The 19,070-nt window shown below is 40.7% G+C and overlaps 1 protein-coding gene across 1 annotated transcript in view; it reads left to right on the forward strand.

Annotated features, from left to right (window-relative positions):
- Positions 1-10,846: 10,846 nt before the first annotated feature.
- The window catches only part of FSHR (follicle stimulating hormone receptor), a 108,999-nt gene continuing 100,775 nt past the window's right edge, over positions 10,847-19,070 (forward strand). Inside the window, exon 1 of the mRNA XM_067463236.1 lies at positions 10,847-11,021. Coding sequence (XP_067319337.1) covers positions 10,858-11,021 — 164 coding nt within the window. The 5' untranslated portion in view covers positions 10,847-10,857. The remainder of the gene's footprint in view (positions 11,022-19,070) is intronic.

The following is a 19,070-nucleotide window of genomic DNA, read 5'->3' on the forward strand; positions in this document are numbered from 1 at the left end:
CAGGCCTTGATTGAATGATAGGCAATAGGTAAGTTTGTCCATATTCATGATCTCTAGCACTTTATTCAACCATTCTTCTCTTTTTTGGTATTGATATTCCAGTGTACCTTTAACTAGATAATTTCCCAAATAATTCTGCTTCCCAATTTTATCCATAATTAGATCTTGCTCATTATCACTGTTTCCTTTTAGGGACATAGTGCTCTCTTTACTCAACCCCCCCCCCCCCCCCCCGGTCTTAATCTTGTCACCTGCCTTTAGAACTTTATCCATCAACCCTATCCTTTTGCAGGTGATTTGCACCAGTCATTCAGAACTGTGCACTACTCCGACCATTGAAGGTTGTTAGATGTTTGCTATGTATTGTATTCTGTGATTATTTTGTATTGTTGAAATGTTTTTTTATGAATTTTGTTGTTATATTTTATTTTAACTTTGTGGAACTTTGAGCTTGTTCTCATATAAGCTGCCTCGAGTCCCTTCGGGGAGATGGAGGTGGAGTATAAAAATAAAGCTATTATTATTATTATTATTATTATTTGAAACACAAAATGATTAGTACACAGCAAACAAGGTCACTCTGCTGGCTGTTGTATTGCACAACACATGTCCCAAGTATCTAGGACTGTGTGATGTATCGGCAAATAATGCATGCAGATCTGAGTAGGGCGGCCTTTTGCAGCTTACGGATGGTAATTTTTTCAGCGCTGATTCTGTTTAAGTGCAGGCCAAGGTCTTTAGGCACTGCACCCAGTATGCCGATCACCACTGGGACCACCTTTACTGGCTTGTGCCACAGTCTTTGCAGTTTGATCTTTAAATACTCGTATCATTTCAGCTTTTCCAGTTGTTTCACTTCAATCCTGCTGTCACCTGGAATTGCAACATCGACGATCCATACTTGGTTTTTTAACATGATTGTGAGGTCAGGAGTATTGTGCTCCAAAACTATTATTATTATTATTATTATTATCCCTTCATTAATTATGTCTACACTGTAAAATTAATGCAGTAACTTCCATGGCTTTAACTTCAAATCCAGTCCACATATCTTCCGGCAGTCAAGGTAAGCTGGTGTGCTGGGTGATGGATCCACTCCGCCCCCTAAGCAACTAACTAATTTTGGCTACAGATATATCTGTTGTGCACTGCCTCCAAAAGTACAGATGTGTAAGGAACACCAATAGGATTTCAGTCATATGACTAGTATATCTGATAGATGTGGGATAGTGTGCTTTTCTGGCTATATGAGTAGAACCGGCATGAGCAAACATCGGCCCTCCAGTTGTTTTGGACTTCAACACCCGCAATTCCTAACAGCCAGTAAAAGATATCATTCCATATGCAAGAAAGTTCTATATAAGATAAAACTTAACAAACTGTCTCTATCTTTAACGTCCGCTGTATCTATCTGGTCATTTATGTAAGCTTGGTTGCACATAGAATTGGAAAGGAGTTCATAACATTTATTCAACAATGAAAAAGTCATATATATATATATATATATATATATATATATAATTGGAGCACATTCTCCCTGCATACACTTACTTGGTTATCATCTCACAATGCTTTATTTATAACCGTGACCTGATTTGTCTGAGTGTCTTTGTTACTCTTTAAGAACATCACCAGAACTTTGCACGGCATTTGGAGATTTTGGTAGATGTAACATTTCTTTCCCAGCCTCGCCCACCCTTCTATGCACTCTGCTTTAATGAACCATCCAGCTAGGCCACATTTCCCAGAAGGTTTCTCTGAATATTTCATGTCTCTGTTCATTTGGAGCCTTTCTTTTTCACATGCAGATCTGGTTTGTCTTAAGCAGTACGAGGTCAAGTAGAAAGGAGATGTGTTTTATTTTTAGTTTTTACAGGCAAGTAAATGTAGAGAGTAGAAGATATACGGCATGCATTTTTAGTAAATAATAAACTTTCAAGAGCAAAATGTGTTACTCTTCAGATTTCTGGAAACACTTTCTCCCCCCACCACCACCCTAATTTTCCCCCTTCTACTAGACATAACCAGTCAATTTTGAACTGCAAAGTCTGTGTTTTAATCTTTGTTCTGTGTATTTTAATATGTGTAGAAATATGTTTTAATATATGCCTTTTACTACATGTTTTATGATAATGTATTTTAATTATGCTTTGCCCCACCTTGAGCCATAAGGAGAGACAGGTAAAAAAATTAATTATTATTATTATTATTATTATTGTCAAAGACTTCCATGGCTGGAATCACTGGGTTGATGTAGGTTTTTCGGGCTATATGGCCATGTTCTAGAAGCATTCTCTCCTGACGTCTATGGCAGGATGCCTGCCATAGATGAAGGCAAAATGTCAGGAGAGAATATATCTAGAACATGGTCATATAGCCTGAAAAACCTATAACAACCCTATTATTATTATTATTATTATTATTATTTCCCTAATTGTACTCTGAACTCAACTCAAATGCAATGGGATTTGATCAGGGGAAGAGTGCCTGGGGTTTGTGCCCTAGGATTATTCAATGGACATTGGCTATATTTGACTTGAGGCTTATTTCCTTATTCATTATTAATCAACAGCTGTAATTGGATCTTTCTGGGCTTGAGAGATCTTCCCACTTCTCCATTCTGAAGTGTTTTGCTAAGATAGGGGAAGCCAAAGACAGCTGTCAAAGGGTGAATTGTACAAATTGAGGTAGAGATCGCAGTTCAGGAGTCAAGCACATGCTTTGCATGCTAGAGGTCCATAACCCAAGCCCTGGCATCTTCAGATTGAAGAGGTTCACATAGAAGAGAGATGGGTCAAAACTAGCAAAATGAAGGTCAGCTGTGACAAATGCAAGATACTCCACTTAGGCAGAAAAAATGAAATGCAAAGATACGGAATGGGGACGCCTGGCTCGACAGAAGTACATGTGAAAAAAGATATTGAAATCCTAGTGGACAACAAGTTAAATATGAGTCAACAATGTCATCCAGTGGCAAAAAGGGCCAATGGTATTTTGGCCTACAAAAATAGGAGTATAGTGTCTACATCCCAGAGGAGTCATGCTACCCTTCTATTTTGCCTTGATCAGACCACACCTGGAATCACACCAACTCTGGGCACCACAATTGAAGGGAGATGTTGACAAGCTGGGTTGTGTCCAGAGGAGGGCAACTAAAATGATCAAGGATCAGAAGAACAGGCCCTATGAGGAGCAGCTTAAAGAGCTTGGAATGTTTAGCCTGCAGAAGGGAAGGCTGAGAGGAGACATGATGAGGGCCATGTATAAATATATGAGGGGAAGTCATAGGGAGGAGGGAGCAAGCTTGTTTTCTGCTGCCCTGGAAACTAGGATGTGACTTCAAACTACAGGAAAGGAGATCCCACCTGAACATGAGGAATAACTTCCTAACTGTAAGAGCTGTTCAGCAGTGGGACTCTCTGCCCGGAGTGTGGTGGAGGCTCCTTCTTTGGAAGCTGTTAAACAGTGGTGGGATTGCACAGGTTTGGACTGGATGGCCCACGAGGTCTTTTCCAGTTCTATGATTCTATTATTCTAAGACAGGAGGTAGCAAATACTTTTGTTTGAAAAGCCATTGGCAATAATGGAATAAGGAAGTTGAGATTGGCATCTATTTTTGGGGGGCAGTATATCTACACCAGGTTTCAGCCTGTAATTTCAATGAGCTAATCATGGCATTGACCCCTATCTCAGGTTGTGGGTTAGGTACCTTCAAACGGACATGGATTTATGGAGTTTTTTTGGCAAGATTTCTTCAGAGAGGTTTCCTATTGCCTTGCTTTAGGCCTTGGAGAGTCCAGGTTGCAGTATTCTCACAAAACATATATGTGTAGTTCTCTATAGTTAATGGAGGACATGTGCACAAAATTCATAAAAAGTGTGTGTCAAAATGTACACATATTTCTATGCAAAACAAATATGAATATGGTATATTTATAAAGTATTACTGAAATACACAAATGTCAGTTCAAAGTACACCTGCATAACTCTTTTTAAAAATGTTGCAGAGTCTGGTATTTTCTTTTTTCCTTTTCAGTGGCCAAATCCCACTTCCCCTGGACACCCTTTTTCACTACAACCCACACACACATTCCCCATAGTCAATGAGTGGCTGGTGGAGAGCATGGATAATCACATAAGTTTCTGACTATTCCCCCCATAGCTGGACACATCATCACTGAGATTTCTGAAAGGCTCTGGTAGATCTCAAATGATGTGATGTACATTCAGCCCTCCACATTTCCTGGGAATATTTTTTACATGAGATAACTCTTCTCTAGGAATCTCTACGTTCTCCAGCATGACTTTATGATCACCATCTTATTCTCCAAAGAGCTCCACCTGATTCCACATGTATTGCTGAGATTCTCTATCTGTTGTCCATAGAATCACACCGGAGGACCTAGAGGTCCTCTCTCTTCCCATGTGACTTAATGTGATCCTCCACTCAAAATAAACCACTGGAGGACCTAGAGAGGATGTTTTTAATCAAAATCCACAAGTAATTAAATCTGCAAAATGTGGAGGGTCAACTGTAACTATAGGGAGCATGCAACACTCCTATGAAAACAGCTTCATTGGCTGCCGATAAGTTGCTGAGCCAAATTCAAGGTGCAGGTCATGACCTATAAAGCCCTAAATGGTTCGGGCACTGCCTATCTCCACAATCGCATCTCCTTCTATGAACCAGCGCGAACTCTAAGATCGTCTGGGGAGGCCCTCCTCTCGGTCCCACTACCGTCTCAAGCACGGTTGGTGGGGACGAGAGAGAGAGGGCCTTCTCAGTGGTGGCCCCCCGTCTCTGGAACGCCCTTCCAAAGGAAATAAGACAGGCCCCATCCCTCCCCTCCTTTTGTAAGAGCTTGAAGACCTGGTGGTTTCAACAAGCCTTTGAAAATGACCAGTTCTAACTCAGCCCCACACATTGTCTAATACGGCCTTATTCTTCCTACCAGTTACCCAGACGGCCTTATTCTTCCTACCAGTTACCCAGATTCTTTCCTCTAATCAGCCCCAGAATGAACAGCAACAGACCCATACCTAATATTATTGTTGCCTGCCATAGCATTGCACTTAATTCCCGGGCCCCCTAGAATTTTGGGGCTTGCACAAATCTTGGCCCAGCCTTTTAAATTTTTAATTGCCTTGAACAGGCAGGCTTATTTTTAATACAGGGTTAGTCAAAATGCATAGGCCAATAAGCCATTCAATTGAATGGCTTATTGGCCTATGCATTTTGACTAACCCTGTATATGTGTGTTGTGGCGACAATTTGTATGTTTATATTTTGTTTGTTAATCTTATAGTTATGTTGTTTTTACTCTGTATGTTTTGTGATATTACTTGGGAACTGTTCTGAGTCCCCTCGGGGAGATGGAGAGGTATATAAATAAATTATTATTATTATTATTATTATTATTATTATTATTGGTTTGCATCTAGCTATAGGGTCATCTAGCTATAGGGTCACACTTCTCTGATGGGGGTTGAACAGATTAAACATAGTTCTGCTTGCAGAAAAAAATACACTACATTGTTGACTACCAAAGTCTCACAATCACATATGAAACAGAGACATGAAGAAAAGGCAGGTGGGATTCATAAGGCATAATGAAACTGGGATATCCACATCCCTAAACCCAGCTAACCTCTCACAGTAGAAGAGTCAGGGAACAGCTTACTGTAGCTTTGAGCATGGACTTCCACATTCTCTATTATAATAACATGCCCTCATCCTAGAAACTTTCAGTCCACTAAAGGGATTAGTTCCTTATTTGCATCTTTGGGTGAGGGAGTAGGCAGACAATTTAACATTCTCATTTCTCTTTCAAATTTCCATCAGTGCTGTGGTTTTCCTTTATTTCATACAGTGCTGTTTCCCATCTCCTAAACTGTTGGGGTTAGGGGGTCAAGAAATTAGAAAATGTAGGAAGACTTGCTCATTGCAGAGTACTTTGAAACGTATAACATAAAGCAGGGGATGAGGTTAATACTTAAGTTTGTGCAGAAATCCAATTGAGATAAAATCCTGGTTTTATGGAGGCAAAATCCAGAGCAGAATTGGGACTACCATATAGATGAGGAGAGGTGTATTCCCAACAGGAAGACTTCTAATATCCAGAGAGGTCATGGTTAGGGAGGGAAAGAATATTTGAAAATATTGTTAATTATTAAAAAACCTTTTTAGTGTCAATGAAATCCTATTTAAAACTGACAACAATCTTTGCAGCTTGAAAAATTTTCTGCACAAAATTCACAAGTTGTTGTTTTGCTTTTAAAAACAGCATTTTCTTTTTTCGCACAGAAAAAAACCAGTTTCATGCAAAGAGAAGACTGTGATCAGGGACTTATCCTAAAGAAAATTAATGTGTAGATAGTTTGCATGAAAAAAATCACTTTCTGTAAAGAAAACAGAATTTTCTATTCATAAAATATTTGTTTCTGGCCAGAAATGTTTTCTGTACAAAACAACCATGTGTAAATTTAGTGCAGAATGCATTCCAGATTGCAAAACCCCAAAACCCTTCAAAAACTGTATGATTTTCAAAGACTTACGGGGAGGAAAAATGCTATGATTGCTTGTTGCTTCATTTGAAAAATAAAGAATTACACTGCTAGTTATCAGCAGGATAAAAAAAATCAATCTTTGTGTTTATATGAAACTTTCTTTCATCTAAGTACTGTTGATACCTTTGCGGTGCATCATGTCACATAGGACTTGTCCCCTCCTCCCTTGCACAATGGATTGTTTGTAGCCCCCAAGTTGTGTAAACCAAGACAAAAGAATTTCCTCAAGCAAGAATCGATAGCAACATTCTCTATACCTTGCCCAAAGAAGAACAATCCATTGTCTGTTGAAGACCTATGGCACAATTGGGCAATATGTAACCTATGGGTCATAGGAGTCCCCTCTCCAATTACTTGTATGATTCTCTGCCCCTCAAGAGCCACAAGAAGTCCTTTGAGGTTCCCAGTATTAGGCATCCCCTCAAATAATAACTAATCAAAGGAAAATGGCTCTGAATCCATTTTGAAATGCATACTGTACAAAATCAAAGGAAGTAATTATATCATGCCACGATGGAAAGAAGACTGTGGTCTTTTAAAAAATAAAAAATGGATATGAAAGTTATTTAGCACGAATAGCAGAGTAGGCTCATGAGGTCCATACCTGTAGTGAAGCAAATACATTCCTGGTTTTAACTCCATCTCTAAGGAACTATCTAAGGTGCTGAATCCTATCCCCAGAAGTTCTTTGAAGTTCAAAATGAAAGCCAAAATGTATCCATCACCACAATGACATGGAAGCCACAACTCCTCCTTGATTCCTAAAACAGAAGTTTAAATCATCATAATCTCCCAAATCATTACTAATGTCGTTATATGCAAGTGTGGTCAAGTTATTTTGATATCTAGTTCAAAAACCCCAATAAACATATCTGCAGTATGCAGTCATTGCTAACCGGTGACAGGCTATTCGTGCCTGAGGCAACTACCTCACTCTGCCTAATGCAAAGCCAGCCTGGTATAACAGTGGAAGGAAAAGTATCATGGAGATATACAACAGATAGTCCCCCCATGGAGCATTTTTGATTCATAGGAACTATTTCCTTAACCTTTGCATGGAGGCTACTTGCCACCATTCAGTAGCAATACTAGTGTGTGTGTGTGTGTCTGTGTGTGTTCAACTACCCATATGTTTGGTTATGTCATTGTGCATTTGCTTGCAACATTGAAGATAAGCATCTATCTTAACATGGCTAAACAAAGCAAAACAAAATAAGATGTCAGCCAGCCCCTTCTTGAGCAGAAACACCGGGGAGAAAATGTTCTCCTAAATCAGATAACCTTCTCAGGACCATGGCCATTTCAGTCTTGGTGAAATATTACATATTGATTTAATGTCTGTCTGTTTCCATCACATCACAACTCTCTGGAGTTTCCCATTCTCTCCACTCAACCAGAGGCTTCATTCCAACATTGTTACAGATCAAACCTCAACTACAGAGCCATTCTTAGCAACCCCAAAAGCGCATTCACTGCAAGTGATCTTTCTTTGTCTTGTTGCAATTAGACTGCTTTCGGGTCAGAGAAAACAAGGCAGGCAGTCCAGCGTTTTGTTGTTTGTTTATATACACTACTGAAAGACTTGGCAAGCTCTGAAATGAATGACAGGCAGCATCCCTTCCAAGGATATTTATGGAGGCTTTTCTGGAAATGTTCAATGGGCCACCAAAAATCTCTCTCAATTACAAATTGTGAAATGGACTCCTTTCTGTATTGTGGTCATATTTCACTCTCCAAAGGTGTGAGGGCATGCCTCTTTCAACTGACCCTTTTCACTGTTTTGATCGTTACTGATTATTGATTTTAATGGTTTATAGTTGGATTTGTTTCAAAGGATGGAGTTAATGCTCTTATTATTAACTCTGATTTTAGGTATGTTGTTAGCTGCTGTGAGTTCTTTTGGTTTGTCTGTCTGTCTGTTTGTTTGTAAGTGGATGAAAGCTGCAGCAAAATACCTAAGGACCTCATCACATGGGTGAGGTCCATTGTCATGATTCACCAGCCTTCGTGGTGAATTATGGTGGCAGCAGGTCAATAGCTGCCAGCTGACATTTCTCCATCCCTTGTGGGGAAGCATTGCTGCTCTGCCAAAGCCCCATTGTTCCTTATGGAACATGGGGCAGATTCCAGTTTTCCTATGGAGCTCCACTGAAAGTCAACCTACATTGTTTGAGGAACGGCATGGGGCTCCATGGGTGAACCGGGTCAAAAGCATCCTAGGACACTTCAATTGCCCTATATGATAAGGCTGCAAATAAAGAGACAAGATACAATTGTTATGTAATTGAATGTGAATCCAAACACCACATAGATATTGCTTGCAGAATTAAATCAATATGTCAAGAAGAAGAGTTCAAGCCAGGCTCGCATTCACACTAATGCAAACAGATAAAAACCTTTTTATTCAAGTAGTCCTTTGAGAATTGATGTTTCAGGCTGGATGTATACTGCCATATAATCCAGTTTCTGAATCCTGAATATTACTTTTGAACTGGATTATGCAGGTCTACACTGCCATATAATCCAGTTCAAATCAGACAATCTGGATTCAGAAACTGGGTTATATGACAGTGCAGATGGAGCCTCAGGGAAATCAGGCCTTGTACAAGATGCACTATATATCTTTATTGATGTATTTGTTTTAACTGGTTTCTCATTTTATGATGGTATACTTGTTGTGGATGTTTAACTGTGTTTGATTAAACTTTATGAACTAAACCTGTATGATACAGTGGATAGTGAACATGGATAAAGCATGGCATGTGGCATTTCAAAGGATTTCATGCAATGGGTGAAGAGCATAAGATCTTCTGCTTGAAATGTTAAGAAATGTCTAGTACTGTCTAGATAAGGTCATGATGGTGTGGGTATTGAGAGTTCTAATCCAACACATCTGAAGGATGCAGGTTGGGAAATACTGGTCTAAAATAACCAACTGACTGAGTTAGTATAAGGCAGTTTCATACATTCACATAAAAAGGAGTCAACACTCCCCAAAACACTCCTGAAGTTGCTGGTGAGCTCCATGTCAGCAAGGATTGGAATTTATCTACATGTCAGTGTGAACTTTGAAGGAGCTATCCAAAGTGCTGGATTTATTTTGAGGTTGGGGTCAGCTCCACTGACAAGCAAGGCACCAGTTTCATGGCAAGCTCCACCTTGCCTTTCTCTCCTTAGTCTCTTAAAAGTACCACTGTTTTCATCACCTAAAGCATCATCCATAGCCCTTTTCACTGACTCCATCCTATGTTGCATGTAAATGTTTATTGGCATCAAATGCATCATCACTTCATCACAAGAGTGTAGCAATTGGGACTGGGAGGTGCACTTAGGGTATTATCCCTCCCAAAAAGATGTTTGCCTCCTAACTCAGTGAAGTTTTCCTTCACTCTCCAAATTGCAATCATTACAATAATTTAATATTCGAGCCATAAATATTACAGTTTAAGTATCCAAAGGTAAGGGCAGGCTATGTTACATTGCATATGCAAACATTGCAAGTGTAAGAATTCTAGGTGAAGATGATTTTCAGTGTCTCAGTGTAATGATAGAAATTTTGGCACTGAAGAGAACTTTTACCAAAAGGCAGAATTTTGAGTTTGGAGAGGCAATGCCCTCATTTTTCCCCCTGCTCCTTGTTTCCATTTAGTCTGAGTGACCCTGGCAGAGTATAGCTCAGGCATAGGAAAACTTTGGCCATCTGGGTGTTTTGGACTTCAACCCTCACAATTCCTAACAGCCAGTAGGCTGATAGGAATTTGGGAGTTGAAGTACAAAATACCCAGAGGGCCAAAGTTTGTCCATGCCTGGTATAGTCCATATGGAGCAATGCTACTCTGGACTGGTGCTAGTCATAGAATCATAGAGTTGGAAGAGACCTCATGGACCATCCAATCCAACCCCCTGCCAAGAAGCAGGAAAATCACATTCCAAGCACCCCTAACAGATGGCCATCCAGCCTCTGTTTAAAAGTCTCCAAAGTCAGCCACTGGTTACTGGCAAGTTTGAAGAAAAGAAGAAAACATCTGTACCCAGTGGGTATAAACATAGTGTTGTTCCTTGGCACAATGGAGTGGAAAATGTTGCTACACACACACACGCACACGCACACGCGCACACACACACCCATGTGTGTGAGAAGCAATGAAACAGAGGATCTTTTCCTTGGACTTCACGTAACTCTCCACAGGCCTCTGAGGCGTGGCTTCAGAGAAGTGAGAGAATGTGAGTGTGAAGCAAGGAGGAGTTTGCCATTCAGTGGACAGACTAGAGGGCAATGTGAAGGCAAGGATGGCTCTGGTTTACCTTTGCCTCCTGCTGCTGCTGCTTCCCTCGGGGACTTGTTCAGGTTGCCAACATCCGCTCTGCCAATGCTCAAACAGGATGGCCTTCATCTGCCAGGAGAACAAGGTGACCTCCGTGCCAAAGGACATCCCCAGGAATTCCACCGAACTGTGAGTAAAGGGAGGGAAAAGCAAGCAAAGAAATGTTGCCAAGTTACATAGCAGGCTCTGGTTTGCAGGGGAAAGAGCTCCTAAAACATCTGGACAGTGATGACGGCCTTCTAAAAGGGATGCTCAACTCCTCCAGAAACAATATTTGACCTGCTCACCCCTTCCCCGAAAGCATTTTGAAATGAGCAAAGACTAGCTCGGCCAACTTTTTTTTTCTGGATGTGTCTCCAGTAATTTATATGAAAGTGCTCAACATTCTTTCTGAAACACAGTTACTTCAACGCAACTGAAACTACAGAGTTTGTGTGCCAAAGTATAGTTGGCTTAATTGAAGGTTTTCTATATTCCATCTGATAAAGAATGTTGGTGGTGTTGGTTGTTGGTTCTTTTTTAGAACCTGGCATTTTCATTGGGATTCCATATAGAGAACTGTTTTCTTTCTTTTTCATTTCTCTCAGTGAGAAGTTAGCTGTTTGCCTTCGGATCACAAAAAGTACTTTGTGAACTTTGTGATGTGTTCAAAAAGGAGCTAGGGAAAGGAATCTTAGATAAAGTCCAAACAAAAGACCAAATAGTCCTTGCAGAGTGAAACAGTCCTAGAACAACTAATGAGAATAAATGGAGGCAGCTCCTTGTGTTGGATTTCTCAACGGCAAGACAGTTACTTAAAGTTCCTATTTATTTTAGCACAGACTGAAACAGCCAATGTTCTTTATCAGATGTGGCTCCAGTTTGCTAACACTAAAATATACCACCAGCACTTAGCTGTGTGGTCATCACTAAAAAAAATATGGAGTTTCATCACATTTAGCCAAATTACAACCGATTTTTAGTTTAGCCTACAAATGCATTGAGTAAAGATATGGACCAGTTAAAGTAAAGATTTTCCCCTGACATTAAGTCCAGTCATGTCCAACTCTGGGGGTTGGTGCTCATCTCCATTTCTAGACCAAAGACCCAGCATTGTCCGTAGACACCTACAAGGTCATGTAGCCAGCATGGCTACATGGAGTGCCATTACTTTCCGACAGAGTGGTACCTATTGATCTACTCATGTTTGCATGTTTTCAAGTTGCTAGGTTGGCAGAAGTTGGGGCTAACAACAGGAGCTCACACCACTCCCCGGATTCAAACCTGCGACCTTTCAGTCAGCAAGTTCAGCAGTTCAGTGGTTTAACTGACTGTGCCACCGGGGGCTCCTACTTATAGACCAGTTATGGTTCCACTAATGGGAGAGTGCAAGAAGTCATGATAGATGCCATGCAATTCACCTTAAAGGGTACTTTATGGCACAACATTTTCATAAAATAATAATTTAAAAAATAATTATGCCACAAGTGTGCTGGTATTTTTGTTTGTTGGAAAAATAACCATTTTTGTTGACTTCTTCATTTAGCAACTTATAATTAGGGTGTATTTGGACTGTTGGCTAGCACCAATCTTATTCTTTGAGCATGGATCTATGTAGCCTGAACATAATAGGGAGATATCCTAAGTCTTGAGGGAATTAACAGATTTACAGAATTACAAGAGGCAGGGGTCCTAAAGGATAGAAGCAGGAAGCATAATAGGGACTGAGCAGGCTCAGTGACCAAAGAGTGCCTGACTGAATTTTGGAAGATAAAGAAGAAAAGGAGAAGGAAGTTAAAGAGAGAAGGATGTGTGGAATGGAGTATACTTGAAGAGGACAATGGATGACTAGCTGGTTGCAGTCTTAAACAGGAACAATTTGCATTGTGATGTTTAATTGCATGTCCTGATTGTATTCATATATCTTTTTATTCAGTGGGCTTTGAGTATCTACTCATGTTTGGTTCCAGGACCCCTGTGGATATCCATGAGTATCAAAGTCTCATTATATACAATGGCATAGAAAAAAAATTCTTTGGGGATTTCTTTTCTTTTCAAGCCATGGATGGTTGAATCTGTGGATGCAGAATTCACAATGACCAGGATTGACCACACCAAATGCCTAAGAAGAAATTGATGTTGCCATTTGTATCAGACAAAATCTGGTCCCTGGGTTGCTGTGAGTTTTCTAGGCTGTATGGCCATGTTCCAGAAGAATTCTCTCCTGACCTTTCGCCCACATCTATGGCAGGCATCCTCAGAGGTTGTGAGGTCTTTTGAAAACTAGGCAAGTGAGGTTTATATATCTGTGAAATGTCCAGAATGGGAGAAGATATATATCCACAGATACAGAAACCTCATTTGAGGGGCATTCCAACAGGCCCCTCAACCTCTGAGGATGCCTGCTATAGATGTGGGCAAAACATCAGGAGAGAATGCTTCTGGAACATAGCCATACAGCATGGAAAACTCACAGCAACCCAGTGATTCCAGCCATGAAAGCCCTCGACAACACAAAATCTGATTAAATTCTTAAATAAATAGAACCATCCCAACCCCCTTAGGCAGATTTTAGTAAGTCTTACACAAACTTTGTTACCTTTCTCTGAACCTCCTTAGACTATTAACCTAAAGAAGCATCCCCAAATCTGTTTCAGATTTAATCTGGGGATATATTTTAGTGGCAGCTCTTTTCTCTTTCTCTTAGGTCTTTTTATCCATTTCCCACATCTGTCCCCCTGTTTAAGTAATCATTCAACAATCCAAAATTGGAAGAAAGCCGGATGAGAGCAAGGAGAGATAAAAAGTGGCAATTTGAACTCACTAATAGGAGGAGAACCTGTGGATCAAAATATATAGTAAAGAATACTTGTGATAGCCACCACAATGCTTTCTTTTGAGTGGCTGACAGTATTTTGAAAAGTCATATATTCATAATACCTAGGAGTACATGATACATTTATGGATGGGGAGAGTATTAACAATATCTGGGAAGGAAATGGTTGAAAGTGTGTTCCTGGGAGCTTGGAGAACTGCACCTAATCTCCACACTTCATTGATCAGTTGTCCCCATCCCCCCCAGAAATTTCCAAGAAAAGCAATTGGTCAGTTTGCTGCATGTTTAGATCTTTGTAGGCCATACTTTTAAAATCATAGAATCATAAAGTTGGAAGAGACCTCGTGGGCCATCCAGTCCAATCCCATTCTGCCAAGAAGCAGGAAAATCGCATTCAAAGCACACCCTAACAGATAGCCATCCAGCCTCTGCTTTAAAGCCTCCAAAGAAGGAGCCTTCCCCATCCTTGTCTTATTTTGTGTAAGAAAATTCAATAGTTTAACTGTGTGCCACGTAAAAAAAAATCCTCTTTTTGTCTATGTTGAATCTCCTCTAACTCACAATCCATGAATGATTCATAAATGTGGTCTCTTAACAAGAAATTTGACTTAGGAGTGTATATCTCCTATTTGGTGGGCTTTTCTTCACCATTACCCTATTTCCCTCCAAAACCAAAACTATCTGGAAGCCAATTTCAGATTTCCTAGAAACATTTGAAAAGGATGGAGGATCAAAGTTAGGTCTGTGTGTGTTTATTCATTCAGTTGTTTCCGATTCTTCATGATGTTATGGACCAGACCACGCCAGAGCTCCCTGTTGGCCATCGCCACCCCCAGTTCCTTCAAGGTCAAGCCAATCACTTCAAGGATATCATCCATCCATCTTGCCCTTGGTCGACCCCTCTCCCTTTTTCCTTCAGTTTCCCCCAGCAACATTATTTTCTCCATGCTTTCCTGTCTTCTCATTCTGTGGCCAAAGTATGTCATCTTTGCCTCTAATATCCTTTCCTCCAGTGAGCTGTTGGGCTTTATTTTCTGAAGTACAGACTGGTTGAATCTTCTTGCAGTCCAAGTATTTTCCTCCAACACCACAGTTCAAAAGCATCTCTCTTCCTTCACTCAACCTTCCTTGTGGCCCAGCTCTCACATCCATAGGTTGCTATGGGGAATAACACTGCTTTAACTATGCGGACCTTTATTGTGTGATGTCTGTACTCTTAACCGTTTTATCAAGATCGGTCATTTCTCTCCTCCCAAGAAGTAAACATCTTCTGATTCCCTGGCTGCAGTCCGCATCTGTAGAAGTCTTTATGCCTAAGTTAGGTCTAGATTAGAGTTTGTTTTAAAGAAGAATCAAACTAAGTGAATTTCTCCTCTGAAGTAATGCCAGGAGGATTTCAGGGGGGTGTGGGATTGATTGCTGCCCATAGGTTGCATGTTAGCTAATTCTCATGTGAAGCAACCATTAATCTCAATTAGGCAATCACAATTATATGAGCTTTTCTTTAGACAGGAAGCAAGACGATCCTATTGATCTCAAAATATGAGACCAAGGAATGGGCTCTGATTTTGTTTTTGTTGTGTCAGGAGCAACTTGGGAAACTGCAAGTCACTTCTGGTGTGAGAGAATTGGCCGTCTGCAAAGACGTTGCCCAGGGGACGCCCGGATGATTTGATGTTTTTATCACCCTTCTGGGAGGCTTCTCTCATGTCCCCGCGTGAGGAGCTAGAGTTGATAGAGGGAGCTCATCTGCCTCTGCCCGGATTCAAACCTGTGACCTGTCGATCTTCAGTATGGGCTCTGATGATGTCACAAGGATGGAGCCCAATGCTGTCATCACACATTATGTATTAAGCAAGAATCTCTCTGACACACACAGCTTGTTGTGCAAACATAAAATATACATGCAGAGTTGGAACCTATTTTCCTGGTTGGAAATTAAATGTCTTTGCAAATTGAAACACTGGCTTTAAAACAATTAACCTTTGCAAAGCACAGCAAGCTGCCCAGCCAGTCAGAAGGCTCCCTACCTGAGCAAAAGGTTGCATGCAGCCTTATCTCTTGACTGACTCCATGACAACTGGAAAGTTTAAATCTTCACCTGCCGCCTGGGAACAATCCACCGAAACTCCAGGCAGTAGCCGAGGGTCTAGCAACCCCATCATACACTCATTTGTTATGGCTTCTGCCTGCAACCCTGTTCCACTCTTGGGTTTTTAATTGGCAACAGCAACAGGACAAGAGCACATTTTGACCCTCTATTATGTGTTCAGATTTTTACATTGAGAGAATGGACTCAGGACAGAAAGTTTTCATGGAGTTTTGGACTGCATTTGTGCTGTAGAATTAATGCAGCTTGACAACACATTTTGTTCGTGTCAGGAGCGACTTGAGAAATTGCAAGTCACTTCTGGTGTGAGAGAAGAGGCCGTCTGCAAGGATGTTGCCCATGGAATACCCAGATGTTTTGATGTTTTACCATCCTTGTGGGAGGCTTCTCTCATGTCCCCGCATGGAGAGCTGGAGCTGACAGAGGGAGCTCATCTGCACTCTCCCCAGATTTGAACCTCTGACCTGTCGGTCTTCAGTTCTGCCATAACAACACCTGAACTGCCATAACTCATTGCATTGAAATCTTTGGTATGTAGTCCAGCAAGGTCTTTAGCCTTCTTTGCCAAAGGGTGCTGGTGCCTCACCAGACTACAATTCCCATGATTCAAAAGCATTGAGCCATGGCAGGGTTTTTTTATCGTGTCAGAAGTGACTTGTGAAACTGCAAGTTGTTTCTGGTGTGAGAGAATTGGCCATCTGCAGAGACGTTGCCCAGGGAATGCCCGGATAGGTTGCCATCCTGTGAGACGCTTCTCTCATGTCCTCGCATGAGAAGTTGGAGCTGACAGACAGGAACTCACCACATCTCATGAATTCGAACCACTGACCTTCAGGTCTGCAATTTAGCCAGCACAAGGGTTTAACCCATTGTGCCACAGCAGCTCCTAACCTGGAAAGTTTAGCAAGGCTTTGTACAATAAGGAAAGTTTAGCAAGGCTTTAAAGTAGTGTCCATCTGCACTAATTCTACAGTGTAGATGCACCCCTGGAGTATGAAAAAGATATTGACAGTGTTTATATCACTGAAACATGGAAAGGATATTGACAATGCATATAGAAATGTCTTGCCCTTGCTAATTTGAAACATCCTTATGAACGTCACAAATAGGTTGCAGGAGATTGTCAGCGCCTCCAGTTTGGTAAGTATTGAGTCTAGACAGAGATGATGAGAAGCCTAAACAACAAGTTTGAATCGATGACCTCCAGCGCTGATTGTCTTGTCCCATTTTACCTTCAAGAAACAACTCTTAAAAATTCACTGTCTCCTTGACGGCACATCCTTTATAGTGAGTTATGCCCTGAAAGAATTGAATTTATCATCTAGACATTTTTACAAGGAGTTTTGTTCAGTCCTCTTCTTTTAAATGTTGAAGCTAGGGAGGGCGAGGTTTGTTTAATTAAATCCCAAACAGCTCCGATTCACAAACACATAGTTCCTTATTGTGCAAAGCATTGCTAAAATATTACAAACATTCACTGAAAAAAATGACATACTTAATAATTACATGTCCTGTGACCCACCCCCAACACCACCACCATACACACAGTTCAAAAACTGCAGTTCTTGGAGGATCCTATGAGCAGAAAGCAACCTTGGGGGTTTTTTTCCTCATTCAAAGACAAGGTTTTTATGGCAGTCTATGGACACAAAATCAGTCTTGGGGCCACAAGTAAACTACCAGACTTAAATCCATAACTGGAGAAACCATATCTGCAGTTTTAGTGAGCCCTACCTGAAGGAAAATAGTCTCTCTAGGAATTTTCTAGACTCTCTAGGTAATATTAGAGCAGCTCCCTCCTTCCTGGCCTTCAGAAGGAAACCTGGCTCTGGGGTCAAGCCTTTGGAGATGAACTACCATGGAATAATAGCTACGGAATTATGTGCAATGACTTTTGGAACGGCTCCGGATTACGATTGTGGATGGTGTGATTTTTAATCGTGATTGTAATGTTTTATATGCTTTTAATATGCATTTAATTTTTAACTTAATATATTTCAACTGTTTGTTTTTCAAAGGCATTGAATAGTTGCCATATGTAAAGCTGCCTTGAGTCCCCTTCGGGGTAGAGAAAGGTGGGATACAAATAGAGTCTGTCTATCTATCTATCTATCTATCTATCTATCTATATAAATGCTCTGTTCATTTTGAATGATATCATAACTCAAAATCCATTGGACGAATTGCTGCCAAATTTGACCACAAGACACCTACTAATCCAAGTTGATTTTGTCATTTGGGAGTTGTATTTGCTGAGATTTATAGTTCACCTACAATCAAAGAGCATTCTGAGCTCCACCACCGATGGAATTGAACCAAACTTGGCATACAGGACTCCCATGACCAACAGGGAAAAAAAACTAGAAGGGTTTGATGGGCATTGACCTTGAGTTTTGGAGTTGTAGTTCACCTACATCCAGAGAGCACTGTGGACTCAAACAATGAACCGCTTTGAGTCCCCCTCGGGGTGAGAAAAGCGGTATACAAATACTGTAAATAAATAAATATGAAGGATCTAGGCCAAACTTGGCACAAATACTCCTTATGCCCAAATATGAACACAGATGAGGTTTTGGGGGAAATAGATCTTGACATTTGGGGGTTGTAGTTACTGAGATTTATAGTTCACCTACAGAGTATTCAGAACCCCACCAATGATAGAATTGGGCCAAACTTCCCACACAGAACCCCCATGACCAACAGAAAATACTGTGCTTTCTGGTGGTCTTTGGCTACCCTTCTGACACCGCCTCGTGACCCTCCCCAGGGGTCCTGACCCCAGGTTGAGAAACACTGCCTTAAGGCCATCCTTTCCAACTCCCTTCAACATAATCAAAGCCCTCCTGGCAAAAAACCATCTAGCCATAGATTAGATAGATAGATAGATAAGATTCACACACACACACACACACACATGTATATGACAAATATAGATTCATAGATTTGAAAGGGACCCCTAAAGAAGGACAATTATATGTTGCACGTCCAGAGTAGGCAAACTAGACAATTTCTACATCAACACTGACAAAGAAACTACAAGAAATACTGTTTACCCACAAGCATCAAGAAATTACATATATTAGAAACGCTTTCTTATTACTTTATTTTCTCGATCACTAGACTGGGCCACAGCAACATGGGGTAAGGGACGGCTAGTAAATAAATAAATTCTATGGGCAAGGAGGCAAGGAGTTTCTTAGGCAAGGAGTTCTTGGAAGTGTTTTGCCATTGTTTTCCTCTAAATACAGTCAAC

This window comes from Anolis sagrei, chromosome 1, assembly GCF_037176765.1.
Source record: "Anolis sagrei isolate rAnoSag1 chromosome 1, rAnoSag1.mat, whole genome shotgun sequence".
Classification (NCBI taxonomy): Eukaryota; Metazoa; Chordata; class Lepidosauria; order Squamata; family Dactyloidae; genus Anolis; species Anolis sagrei.